This window comes from Hyperolius riggenbachi, chromosome 8 (genome assembly GCF_040937935.1).
Source record: "Hyperolius riggenbachi isolate aHypRig1 chromosome 8, aHypRig1.pri, whole genome shotgun sequence".
Lineage (NCBI taxonomy): Eukaryota > Metazoa > Chordata > Amphibia > Anura > Hyperoliidae > Hyperolius > Hyperolius riggenbachi.
In genome coordinates this window covers 105,428,111-105,442,292 of record NC_090653.1, presented here as the reverse complement: position 1 = coordinate 105,442,292, position 14,182 = coordinate 105,428,111, and the positions used below count along the sequence as shown (strand labels likewise).

General features: G+C 43.4%; 1 protein-coding gene across 1 annotated transcript in view; it reads left to right on the top strand.

The window, feature by feature from the left end:
- MMGT1 (membrane magnesium transporter 1) overlaps nucleotides 1–11,748 on the top strand; it is a 30,416-nt gene extending 18,668 nt beyond the window's left edge. Inside the window, exons 2-4 of the mRNA XM_068250968.1 lie at nucleotides 3,786–3,838; nucleotides 8,140–8,243; nucleotides 11,327–11,748. Coding sequence (XP_068107069.1) covers nucleotides 3,786–3,838; nucleotides 8,140–8,243; nucleotides 11,327–11,489 — 320 coding nt within the window. The 3' untranslated portion in view covers nucleotides 11,490–11,748. The remainder of the gene's footprint in view (nucleotides 1–3,785; nucleotides 3,839–8,139; nucleotides 8,244–11,326) is intronic.
- The last annotated feature ends 2,434 nt before the right edge of the window (nucleotides 11,749–14,182 follow it).

Below are 14,182 nucleotides of genomic sequence, written 5' to 3'. Positions count from 1 at the left end.
CCACCAAACTCCTCATCCATGCCCTCATAATTTCCCGCCTTGACTACTGCAATGCCCTGCTGTCTGGTCTCCCCATGACCCGAACAGCCCCACTGCAGTCCATCATGAATGTGGCAGCTAGAATTATCCACTGCTCCCATCGCTCCACCACGGCGGATCCCCTCCTTGAATCCCTCCACTGACTTCCTATCCAGTCCAGAATCAGATTCAAGATACTGTGCCTGACCTACAAATCTGTCCACAAAACCTGTCCAACCTACATTTCCGATCTTACTCAGAGATACACACCTAGCCGCTCACTCCGCTCTTCCAATGAACTTCGCCTAACCGCTCCCCGCATCACCCAGTCCCATGCACGCCTCCAGGACTTCTCAAGAGCCGCTCCAACACTATGGAACTCTCTACCTCCACCCATTAGGGCAGCCCCCTCCTTCAACATCTTCAAGAAAGCCCCCAAAACTCACCTTTTCACTCTGGCCTACTACCCCTCACGTGCTCTAAACCCACAGCTGAACTCTGGTCCCCTACCTTCCATGTCCTTACCTCTCCCGCTAGATTGTAAGCCTTTGGGCAGGGTCCTCCTCCTTTTGTGTCCTACCTGATCATGCACCTCCATTACTGTGAACCCATGCTATGCATCTGAGTGAACCTAACTTGCCTACTCTCCATGCTCCCCTCCAGTGACTGACTAAGCATTACCTTGTACTCATACTGTGCTGTGTGATCTGGACTTTCTTTTATTCATGTATTGTCATTTTGCTGTATGTCACCCCTAAATATTGTCTGTAACCTAAACTAATGTCCAGCGCTGCGTAATATGTTGGCGCTTTATAAATACAATAAATAATAATAGTGCCACTGCAATATCTTACAGAGTCTGAAGCGAGAATAAATCTCGCTTCAGACCTCATAGATAGCAAGGGCATGTGTGCCCCTGCTAAACCGTCGCTATCGCGCCGCTAAACGGGGGTCCCTTCACCCCCAAACTCCCCTCCGTGCAGCGCATCCCCTCTTCCGCATTGGTGCAGGGCTAACCGCCGCAGCCCTGCCCCATGCGCGTCTGTCAGCGCGTATCTCCGCCTCTCCCTCGCCCCTCTCAGTCTTCCTTCACTGAGAGGGGCGGGGGAGAGGCGGCGATGCGCTGCTGATAGACGCGACTGGAGGCAGGGCTGCAGCCGTTAGCCCTGCCTCCGGGAAGAAATAAATCACGACCAAGTCTACGACCAAGTATTGCGGGGTTGGGTTTGGGGGTGATGGGACCCCCGTTTAGCGGCGCAATAGCGGCGGTTTAGCAGGGGCACACATGCCCCTGCTAACTATGAGCTCTGAAGCGAGATTTATTCTCGCTTCAGAGTCTCTTTAAGCAAGGGAAAAGCGTCCAATTCTGTATCGTGAAGTGATTTTTTTAAAATAACAAAATTTAGAAGCCTTTTCCACACACCCTGCTGTGCAGTAACAATTAGTAGCTTCTGCCAGGCAGAGCTTTTCTTTAAGAGTAACATTTTTATCCTTACGTTATAAAATATATAAATTGAAGGTGTTATTCCTGGTTAATGCCTAATCTGATGACACTTCACGGAATCCCCCTTTAATCAAACCTGAACTAGGAATGAAAAGTTGCCTTTTTCTTATCAGGCATTTCTTCCAGCCTCCCGTAGCCTTTGAGGTCCCTTGGTCTGTGCCTCTGATGTGGCTTGGTTGCAGGCTACTGTGCATGCAGTCATATTGGTGCACCTCCATCAATGGCATTTCCATTGCCGGTAGCTTTTTACACATTTTACGATCCGCAATAGCCTTCGACCAAGCCAGGTCTAAGATTTTTTTTTTTTCCTGAGTGGGACAGTGGCACCACAAAGGACAATGTCTTATATTCTGTTTGGGGAGGAAATATGTGCTAGGGCTTATTTTCGGAGGAGGGGCTTACTCTAAGGAGATGGGTAGACGCTTTTTGTTCTGTTCCATGTAACTTCTGTGGTGAATTGAAGCTGTACAGGCCCCTTTCTCCCTCACACTGATGCTGTATGTGAGGTCGCCTCTGCGCTCACACTCTTGTCATTATCAATGTGCGCCTGGGACGCATCAGCCAGGCACACATTGATAATGTTGAGAGGGGAGCGCTGGCACAGAGGCGGCCTCACGTACAGCATCAGTGTGAGGGACAAAGGGGCCTGTACAGCTTCAATTCTATGCCGGTCATCACAGAAGTTACAAGGAAGGGAGGGTGCAGTAAGAGACCTCACACCTCCCCATACACAAATCTCATTTCTGCTCTCAAGCCATTTTTTGCTAGGAAAGTGGTTTAAAGTTGTAATTTCTTATCAGTGAGGGTCACGACTGTAGTCTGACTCGGTCCTGACCCAGACAGGAACTGCCACTTACATACCTGATGTTTAACTCTTTCAGGCAGATAATGAAAAAAGGAACAAAAGTTATTTGTGTGCTAGGCACAGTACATACACGTCTATCTCATCATTTCACGTCACCTTGGATATCCTTTAAAGAGACTCCCTAACAAAAATTGCATCCTGTTTTTTATCATCCTACAAGTTCCAAAAGCTATTCTAATGTGTTCTGGCTAACTGCAGCACTTTCTACTATAACAGTCTCTGTAATAAATCAATGTATCTTTCCCCTGTCAGACTTGTCGGCCTGTGTCTGAAAGGCTGCCAAGTTCTTCAGTGTTGTGGTTCTGCTATGAACTCCCCCTTCCAGGCCCCTCTATGCACACTGCCTGTGTATTGTTTAGATTAGGGCAGCTTCTCTCTTCTCTTATCTTTTACAAGCTGGATAAATCGTCCTCTGAGCTGGCTGGGCTTTCACATACTGAGGAATTACAGACAGAGGCAAAGCTGTTTGCAGGAAGAAACGAGCAGCCTGAAACTTCAGTGCATGAGAACTGCAGGGGGAAAGAAACACACAAATGATCTCTTGAGATTCAAAAGGAAGGGTGTATACAGCCTGCTTGTGTATGGATGTATTTTCTATGTGTGGACATACTGTAAATCAACCTACTTCCTGTTTTGGTGGCCATTTTGTTTGTTTATAAACAAACTTTTTAAAACTGTTTTTAACCACTTTTAATGCGGAGGGGAGCGGCGAAATTGTGACAGGGTAATAGGAGATGTCCCCTAACGCATTGGTATGTTTACTTTTGTGCGATTTTAACAATACAGATTCTCTTTAAGTTTGTCCACTGCTGACGTTTAGTCCTACACACTTGGCTGGGCCAAATAACATTTACCGTCCTTTGAGGATAGCATGGAGAAAGCAGTAGGCCTCACACTACAGGGGATGGAAAAGCAATCGGCTGAAAAACTGCAACCAAACTGGACAGTCATGCTGTAACCGCCACCAGAAAGATTGTTTCAGAAAGCATATGTATACCAAGCCTAAGGCAGGGAACACACTTGACTTTCAGTTTTCCGCGTGCGTTTTTCTGCATACATTTTCTGCACACCAAGTGTGTTTCCATGCAGGAAAACGCACACGTTTTTCACAGCAGCTGATGTAATTGATAGAGAAAACTGCCAAAATGTGCTGAGTCGTCATGCAGAATGTGAGTTTTTTTTCTGCGCGCGAACAGCTCAGTAAGTTAGTACTAGCACATTGATTATCATGAGTTCTCAGTTTTTCTGTGCAGAAAACACGCACGAAAACAGCCAAGTGTGTTCCCTGCCTAAGCTTTTCACTTTCTGTACTGGAAGAGTTTGCTGTATCTTTGTATAATGAAGTGAATGAACGTTGCTCACTTTCTTTTTTTTTTTTTTTGTTTTTTAATCCTCCAGATCGCTCTTACATGCGGTTAACTGAAAAGGAAGATGAAACATTACCAATAGATGTAAGTTGGCTTTGAGTGTTCATTTTATTTAAAAGGAAAATTCTACTTTTTATTTAAAAATGTAATAAACATGTTGGTGCAGAAAAAAGTATTTTTGTAGTTTTTATTCAGGGCTGTGGAGTCGGAGCAATTTTGGGTGCCTGGAGTCGGAGTCGGGAAAAAATGCACCGACTCCGACACCTAATGAATTTGTAACTGTAATTAAAATAGAAAATATGATAAAATGTTCTATTTCTCAGATAATAGTCATTAAAAATAATGTATATATGCAGTATATATACAGTAATAGCTGTGCTCAGTCCACAAAAATGAAATAAACCAATCAAAATGAGTTATTTGTGCTGCTTCAATAAAGCAGTCCCCGTATTTTTAAAGTCAGATATACATATGAGTGTGACTGTACAGTATATATGATGTGTACACAGGAATCTCTTATATATACACTAAATAACGTCTATGCTGTAAGAATAAAGCCTGATGTGTAGCCGTGTCACTAATAGAGATGGTCAGTGAGATGGAAATAATTCTGCATTTCTGGTTTATGCAAATGTATGCACTCTCTTTGCTCATGAAACCAAATAATTTGATATGTTGTTAAAATTTGGTTTGGTGACTACAAATTAAAGGGTACCTGAGACGGATGAAAAGAAAGTGTTATACATACCTGGGGCTTCTTCCAACCCCCATTCAGACTAATCAGTCCCTCGCTGTCCTCCTTCACCACCTAGAACTTCTGCTATGAGTCCCGGTAATTCAGCTAGTCAGTGCAGTCCGGCTACGTGCCGTTTCCACAGCCAGGAGCATTCTGCACCTGCGCAATAGTGCTGCGCAGGTGTAGTACGCTCCCGGCGGCGGAGTGTGTGCATGCGCACTACGCCAGACTGGCTCAAGTACCTGGACTCATAGCAGAAGATCCAGGTGGCGGAGGAGGACTGCGAGGGACTGATTAGCCTGAAGGGGGCTGGAGGAAGCCCCAGGTTTGTATAAAACTTTAATTTCATCTGTCTCAGGTTTACTTTGTTACACAGTACTATACTCTACATATGCACTCCCCACAGAGCTGCAGGGAATCCACTGAGAATGTTGTGCACATTGAACAGAGAGGTGTTGTCTGTCACCCATAAACCTTGTTCAGATTGTGCATGAAGAATGTGCGATAGAGGAAAAATCTCCTCATTCCCCTGCAGAGTACATGCACATCATTCTTACATGTACCCACAGTCACATTGCCTAGGGCCTGATAGATGTTCTTTGTTCCGGTTTGTACCTTTTACAAGTACTCTTACCAAAGACTAGTTTTAGTCTAAAGAGAATAAATATGGCAGTCTCCATATCCTTCTCACTTCAGTTGTCTTGTAAAATTCCTAAGCGTTGGCAGTTAAGAGACGAATTTCACGTTACATACTGTTAATCAACAAAATTGTAATATGCAAATTAGAGGAGTCGGAGTCGGTGGAATCCTAAACTGAGGAGTCTGAGTCGGTGGATTTTTGGACCAACTCCACAGCCCTGGTTTTAATGCTGGTAAAGAAATCTCTCCATGTCAACTTGCAAACAACTGCAATTTTAGAAACTCCTAGCTGTCTGTAACTCTAGCAGCCGTACTCTAGAACTGTATATGTAGACAGAGGTGCCAAAAGAATAAAGTTTACTAAAAATTTTAAAATGAAGAGGCAGAGGTAACCTTACCTCCTCCAAGCAGACCCACAAAGAGACTGTTGTATTTATTCAAAACAAGGAATTAGTATACTACAAAAAGTGCAACGCGTTTTGCAGGCATCTCCTGCTTCATCGGGCAATAAAAATGGAGCATGTACTCAGAGGTCTGGTGCAAAACTCAGCGCCTCTCTGTGGCGCCTGTCTGCATATACAGGACCTATGTCCACCCTTGGTGGAGTGGTGCCCCGTATTTCCTGTCTATAGAGCAGGGCTGTGGAGTCGGTACAAAAATCTTCCGACTCCTCAGTTTCTGAAACCACGACTCCGACTCGGGTACCCAAAATGGCTCAGACTCCGACTCCTCGACTCCGACTTCTTAGTCTAATACTTAACAGGGCTGTGGATTTTGTACAAAAATCATCCGACTCCTCAGTTTATGAAATCAACGACTCCGGGAGCCCAAAATTTCCCCGACTCCTCGACTCAGACTCCACAGCCCTGCTATAGAGAGTGACTTCTTAATCCTGAATGGGGACAGGTCTAATCTCCCCACCTGCTGATATAGTGGTAACCTGGATGGTAACCCTTGTTTGTGAGTATATCTGCATACTTACCTCTACATATCAATTCTACCAGTACATAGTGCACTATATTGGGCTCTTGGTGTCTCCATCTTTGTGTAGCCGTACTCTAGAGAACAAAGTGCCCTAAAAGTGGGAGCCTGTTACCCACTCTAAGCAGCAAAATTAGTCTAGTGGACGGCAGCAGGCTGTGACACTCAACTGTTTTTTTTTTGTTTGTTTGTTTTTCCTAGGAACATCAAACATCTTTTATATGTTTGAAAAATCCGTAAAGGCAAATTTAGGGCTATTGCACACCAAGAGCACTTCTCCATGCTTTTCAGATCGCCAGCGCTTTGAAAAGCATGTGGCTACTGAAAACCTATGGGGTGTTCCCCCAGCAGCATGGCGATTTCTCTAAAATCGCAAACGCTCTGCATGTAGCATTTATTTGGATCAATTCCGCTTGAAAGAATGAGCAAAAACGCTCATTCAAAAATCTTTTCACAAAATCATTTTTGCTAAGCAATTGCAATAGCCCTAAACCTGCTTTTTGTTCCGCAGTAATATCAGATGTGTAAATCACCAGCCATTGGGGATGGTCAATAATATACAAATAGTTTTGAGTTCATGTAGCATTATGCAAATTTTCAATGCATAATTTGTGCAGCTTGAAAACAGACCAATCAAAGCGCGACAATGTGGAATTCGATTATGTGAATTTAGCATGAAAATTAACCACTTAAAGATCCTTTCTAGGATCGATTGAAAAAAAAAATTATTTGCACACACTTTGGAGATCGGGCACGTTTACACGATCGCAATGCATAAAAAAGTGGTGATTTTTTTGGTGCGTCTTTAATGCAAAAAATACGGTATTTCATTTTCTCCTTGTGTAAGAAAATAAGTATTAACTACTTGATGCACGGCATGCAGTACATTCACGGCCCTGCAAAGTTCACAGGATGCACTGCAAGTCCGCAGCGGCGTGCAGCTGACACTCGCTCTTGTTCGCCTGCGTGCACCGCCGTTGCTGCCGCTTAGCGGAGAGGTTAATGAATGGGACTGCAATTCCCATTCATAAATCCAAGTCCCCGATTCAATGAATACCGGCATCTACGAGTCGCCGGCATTCATTGTATCTTCCTGTTACACTGCTATGCATTACTTCTGATTCACGTGCTTATGTACATGAATCGGAAATAATGACTGAGGACATCTTGTGGCTAAATGGTAATTACACCGAAATTCATTTTTATTTAATAAAAATCCCCACACTGACTTTTATAATTTCCCACTCCCTCCCATAGTACCCAAACTTTTTTTTTTCCCCCTATATAAAAAAATTTTTAAATTGAAAAAAAATATAAGTAGTTACCTTAGGGACTGGATTTTTTTTTTTTAAATTTATGTCAAGGCGGTATATTACTATTTTTTAATTTATGGGCTTGTAATTAGTGATGGACGCAAAACTGAAAAAATGCACCTCCTTTTTTCCAAATAAAATATTGGCGCCATACTTTGTACTAGGGAAATTTTTAAACGTTGCAATAACCGGGACAAACTGGCAAATAAAATGTGTGGCTTTTATTCACAGTAAAACGTTTTATTTTAACATTATAATGGCCAAAAAACTGAGAAATAATGCATTTAAAAAAAAAATTCTAATCCATGTTAAAATTCATTTAGGATAAAATAATTCTTAGCATACTGTACCTCCAAAAGAAAACCTAATTGGTGGCGAGAAAAACAAGATCTAGATCATTTTGCTGTGATTATGTTATTGGCGAAAGAAAGGGAGGAGCGTGCTGACAGGTGAAAATTGCTCTGGTTCCACAAGGGGGGAAAAACCCTCAGTCAAGTGGTTAAACCACCTTTAAAAAATTGACCCGCTTTAGCTTTGCTGATTGCTAAAGGTTTTAAGATGCAGTGGTGGTTTTTTTTGTTTTACTTATTTTATCAAAAATGTGTTATTTTCTTAATTGATGTTATAGTGAAGAAAAATAAAAACTACACATCCCTTTGAAAAATGCTTACTACATGTTACCTGCCCTGACTTCCTATTCTTTTACTTACTTGCAGATAGTCCTACAAACTTTGTTGGCATTTGTAGTGGCCTGCTATGGCATAGTTCATATTGCCGGAGAATTTAAAGACATGGATGCTACGTCAGAACTAAGGAATAAGTATGATGTTTTTATATTTAATGTTGGATTTTGATAAAGGGCTTGTGTACACAGACCTTTTTAGTAATCTTTGTCTTCAGTTCGAAGGTCCACATCAAATAGCAAAGATCTGTTAAAACTTGCAAAAATCACTTTCCTACACCCAACACCCTTCCTTTTTTCCACTCCTCTCCTACCTAGTGCCTTTCTCCTCCTCTCTTAATATGTAATCTTGGAACTAGTCCCTCAACACATATGGATATTTATACCAACAAGGTTCCTGCCTACTACTTCCACCTTACCTGATGATTTTCCGCTAGGAGTCGGGACACTTCTCATCCAACTTACCTCACTTGTTTAATTGCACTCTGGAAAAACACCATTATTGTACAACAATGCATATTAGAGCTATATAATAAGCTGAGAAATATGATCCACAGAATAGAACAGTCTGCAAATTTCTAGTTACATAAAAGGGCTCAGTTCTGATTCTGAATCCAGAAAAATCACCCTAGCACCAAATATACAAGCTCAAACACTCCTCTCCCTCCGCGCCCCCCCCCCGCCCCCCAGAAAAGCTCAAAGAAAAGCTCTCCACACTCCCCTACCCAGAAATTTGATATTGGAGTATAACATTTTGCAAACTACCATAGCACTGGTTTTCCCTTTTTGGACAAGTGTGCACAGACATTACATGACTATTTCTACTGCCATTTAACCACTTGAGGACCGCAGTGTTAAACCCCCTTAAAGACCAGGCCATTTTTCATTAAATTGCCCACTGCAGCTTTAAGGCCAAGATGCAGGGCCACAGGACACAGCACACAAGTGATTACCTACCCCATAACTATTGTACACTCCCCTCTACCCCCGCCAGCCAATCCCTGTGATAAGCTGTCATAGGCTTCAGCCTATGACAGCCGATCACCTCTGTGCCTCAGCAGGGGACAGCTGTGTCACACTGTAGATCGCAGTGCTGTACGGGTAATTAGATGGCATTTCGCCGTCTGTCTCCCGAGTAATGATCAGAGCTACGCCCACCCACCACCAAGCAGGAGATGTGCGCGATCTCCTGCAAAACAGAGCTCCAGGGCTTTACGCCGATCAGTGTTAGGCGGTCCTGGGGCTGCCGCCTCGGCCATGCCCATCGGCGTGACGTGGTCGGCTAGCAGTTAATACAGGCTTAAGGTGGCCATACATATCTGGACTTTACAGCTGATCGACCATCTAATTTGATAATTATTATGGAATCAGTTGAAGATCAGTGCCGACAAGAGCATGCCTGATCGACCAATTTCAGGCCAAAATTGGTTGCATGTATCAATTGGACAAGCTACAAAATCTCCGGCCAATGTGCTCGATCGGGTATGTGTCGGTAATGGCATGCGATAATAGTGGACATACATGACAGCAACCCCCAGCCGCAGTCTCCAAAATGTTAGGACCCCTCCCCCCAATGCATTGATAGATTAACTGTGTCACACTGTAATCCAAGTGTCCGCCACGATGTCACACACGCACCCCACGTACAATGTACCAGCAACTACACGGGGCAACAATGTGGAACTAGAGTAAGAACACTTGGGGGACAGTCCTTAGTAGCAGTACTACTAAGGACTCTGCATCCAGTGCTGGAAACAAGCTCGATTCATAACTCTGATCTCAGTGGCTTGTAAGGTATTTGCATATGTTTCCTATTTATGCCTCTTCTGTTTCCTTCTGGTAAGGAAGCAGGGCACCCCTATCTTTAGTAAGCTTTCTGCAAGGAGTTGAGCCTTAAAGGGAACATGCGGCGAGAGGGATATGGAGGCTGCCATGTTTATTTTAAGCAATACCAGTTGCCTGACTATTCTGCTGATCATCTGCCTGTAATACCTTTAGCCATAGACCCTGAATAAGCATGCAGCAGATCAGATGTTTCTAAAGGGGGCCCATACACCGGTTGATTTCAGCCATCGATCGATTCTACAGAATCTATCGATCAGAAATCTATTCTATCAAATCCCCCATTCGATCGATTTGCGGCCGATTTTGATCAATTTGATCTATCTGACAGGATGGAAAATCTAGGTCGATAGGCTGCTGCCAGCGTATCGATGGCCCATAGAGTTGCATTGGATCTAATGGTCCAATAATGCATTTAGATCGATTTAATTCTGAAATCTATTGGAAATCTGTTCCCAGTGTGTGGCGCACATCAGATTCATGTCAGATTGGTTTTGACAGGCATCTGCCAGAAATCTATCTGATGGTCGAATCTGCTGCAAATCTATAAGTGTATGGCCACCTTAACATTCTTGTCAGTTCTGACAAGGTTATCTGCAGGCTTGTTTCTGGTGTTCAGACACTACTGCTACTGGACTACTGCAGCCAAATAGATCAGCAGGGCTGCCAGGCAACGGGTATTTAAAAAGAAAATAAATACGGCAGCCTCCATATTCTTTTCACTTTAGTTATCCTTTAACTTCCTTAGCGGTATGCCCAACACTGTGTCGGGCATACAGCCGGCTGTCCCCAGGAGTCCCCCAGTATAATTTTAAGTGATCGCATAGCTGTAATAGCTTCAGCTAGCACTAGGCTAGCTAGCAGTGGTGGCTGGTATACACCGATTACTTTTGATCCCCCCAATCGCCGCTAAATGCATTACCCAGCCTCGATCCAGCGATCGGCGCAGCCTCCCTGCACATCTCTGGTCCTCTCTATGGGGAGGATCGAGTCTGCGCATTACGTCGCTGACGTCATGATCGATCTTCCCCATAGAGAAGAGCGGAGCTGTCCGGGGAGACTGCGCCGATCGCTGGATCCAGGCTGGGTAATGTATTTAGCGGCGATTGGGGGGGGATCAAAAGTAATCAGGGGACGCCGGACCCCACCACTACTAGCTAGCCTAGTGCTAGCTGAAGCTATGCGATCACTTAAAATTATACTGGGAGACTGTCGGCTGCAAACCGGCGTGTGTAACGCTCAGGAGGTTAAAAACATCAGATAGAAAAAGCAATGGATCCATTAAAAAGTATAGGCAAGTTTAGCAATAAAGTTATAGAAAATGTTCTCTATACAGTTGTGAAGTATAACACTTTTTTTTGTCCCTCCCCTCTTCTTAGGACATTTGACACGTTAAGGAACCATCCATCGTTTTATATCTTTAACCACAGAGGACGGGTAATGTTTAATTCCCCAGAGACAGAGGAATCCCATCAGAAACAAGCTGTGTTCTCATCCAACGCACCACTGAAGCTACGAAAGCTTGAAACACTGCAACATTAAAGACAAAAAGATTTTTACTGAAGATTATAGAAGAGAACATTCTAATAACATTGGAGCCCGGGATGTAAACACTTTTTTTTTTTTTCTGGAGCAGTATTTATATTGATCTTCCAGACTTTATAAGATAAAATGGGGACTTACTTTGTACACTTACTGAAAAGGACTGTATTGTGGACTAGCAATGCACTGTAACTTATTGCTACAATTATGCTGTAAAAGATGTCTTTTACCTTGAAACATTAAACAATGCTGCAGCTGAGTTTATTTTTCCCTGTACTAAAGTCTACTTCTTTCCTTTATTAGAGAGGAAACGAGGTGTTTAGATATTTAGGTTGCTATAATACACTATTTTTCTGTTGTGTTCCACTTACCTGTTACCTTATTTGTATGTGTTCTTGTTGCCAAGGCAGTTTTTAGAGGGTGACCTATGAAATCCATGGAGAATTTGCACTGTTGCTTCTGAACCTACTTATCAAATGGGACATGAAGGGAGCATTAAACATATAAAAAAAAATCCTATGAAGCAGGATTTAAAAAAAAAAAAAAAAAAATTAACCTCAGTTTAAAGGACACCCGTCTTTTATTAAAGAAAAAAAATAATCAGATACTTATCCCGGGAGGGGAAGCCTCTGTATACTAATGAGGCACTTCCTGTCCTTCTCTATAGCCCCGATCCAGTGCTGGCTCCCCAGGAGAAACATACACCATAATATTTATGCTCCCCTGTCAGCACAGACTCGGCATCATCTTCCCACTAGCCCACCCGATTGGGCCCACACTACTGTGCAAACGGCTCACACCTCGGCAGTAGAGTGGACCCGATCGGGCTCGGGTATTTACGCCCGAGTGGGAAGATGATACTGCGCCTGACAGACTAGGGTAAATATGGGTGGCCTTTTCTCTGGGGGAGCCAGCGATGAATCCCCTCTGGTAGGAGAACTGGGAAAAGACTCTTTAGGATCCAGAGACCTCCTTCCAAGGTCAGTACACCCTGGGGCAGGTCCGCGTGCACTGTAAATCCAGCCCGCTGTTTCTTCTTGTAAATGTCACTTTCCTTGCATCACACTGCACACCAGAAACAAATATACATCCAGTGAAGTCATAGCACCTGAGATGCAGGATAGGCTAAGGTCACCTAGTCATAATGGCATATTTATAAAGAGTTGACTATCTAAAAAGGCCACCACTTTTGCTGAAATGGAGTAACTGTTGTATACTTGGGACTGGCACAAAGGAGTAGGGTGATGTACACCTTGAAAAGAAGACACAGACAACTGAAACCCAGTAGTGCAATATGTTAATTAGTTTGTAGGAGGAAAAAAATATGGAGGTGATAAGATTATACTAAACAACCTGCACAATGTACAGAGGCACCTCATAAGTCATTGATGACGAAACCGGTAGGGCGGGGCCTCAGGTGCGGTGTGCGGAGACGCTGGATGTGAACGGCGGCAGTGAGGACGTCTTACTTTTATGAATATGCGCATTGATTTTAACTACATGTGAGTGCACTACCATTTACTCTTTTATACATTAAATGGAATTACGCTATGGTGGCCTGTTTTCTGAGTTTTTAAAGGTGCAACAGTGATCTGGAGCCTGGGAGCCCAAACAAGCGATAAAAGCTGGTCAGCATTGGATCCATTTACCACTGAGGTGTGGCAATATGGGGTGTTTGATACACTGAGCACTGGTGGTGATTGCATGGGGAGTACAAACAGGATCACGCTATGTTATTGTTTCCCTGTCTCTGAGTGACATATAGGAGGAGTGGATATTGAAGGAGAGGAGCATTACGTCCTATCATCAAAAAAACCTTGCTGCTAATCTGTCAATCAGCCATTCCTGTTGGTAAGAGTGTTTTGGCAACTTATGTGTGTGGAGGAAGCTAAGCAGGTTTTGGAGTCGAGTGGACTTTTGTGAACTACTATTACTGTACAAACTGCAGGGAATGCAAAGTTTGGCGACATTTGATATCTGATATATACTGAACGTATGGATAGGTGCTGGACTTTTTAAGGGGTGTTACTGTTGAATTTGATGTTGAGCGCTGTGCCTCTGTACATTGTGCAGGTTGTTTAATGTTGATAGGGAGGAGATACCCCCCATGGTGTATAGCGATCCATTGTGCTGAAATAAGTTAAAATTGTTGAGACATAATTGGTTAGTGAGTAGCGCAATAGCCACTTCTTATTATATGATAAGATTATACTGCACAAGGGTAGGTTGCATGAGGGGCAACCAACCACATGAAGGTGGAGAACACAAGCCCACCTCTAATCGGGGATATCCAGGGATGGCTGGATGCAAGGTGTTTGCACTCTTGGTAAAAAAAACAAAACTTGGAAATGCCAGCAGCAAAGCCACTGTAGACAGTCACTTCCTCCCACTCCGGGGCAGCAGGGGAGGTAAGCTAGCACAACAAGGGTAGAGGCACCCAGGATATGATAAAATGTGAGTTAAAAACGCATTAAAATAATCCTTTTCAACTTGATTGCGTCAGCTTAAGAGGTAAGCCACCTACTTTTTTGTTTTTAACTGTTTTATCATATCTTAGGTGCCTCTTTACCCTTGGGACTATTCATTGTACCCCTGGCCATTATTATTATTTTTTTATATAACTTTAACTGCAAGAGAATGTCATGAACAATGCAGTACATACAGTGGCTTGCAAAAGTATTCGGCCCCCTTGA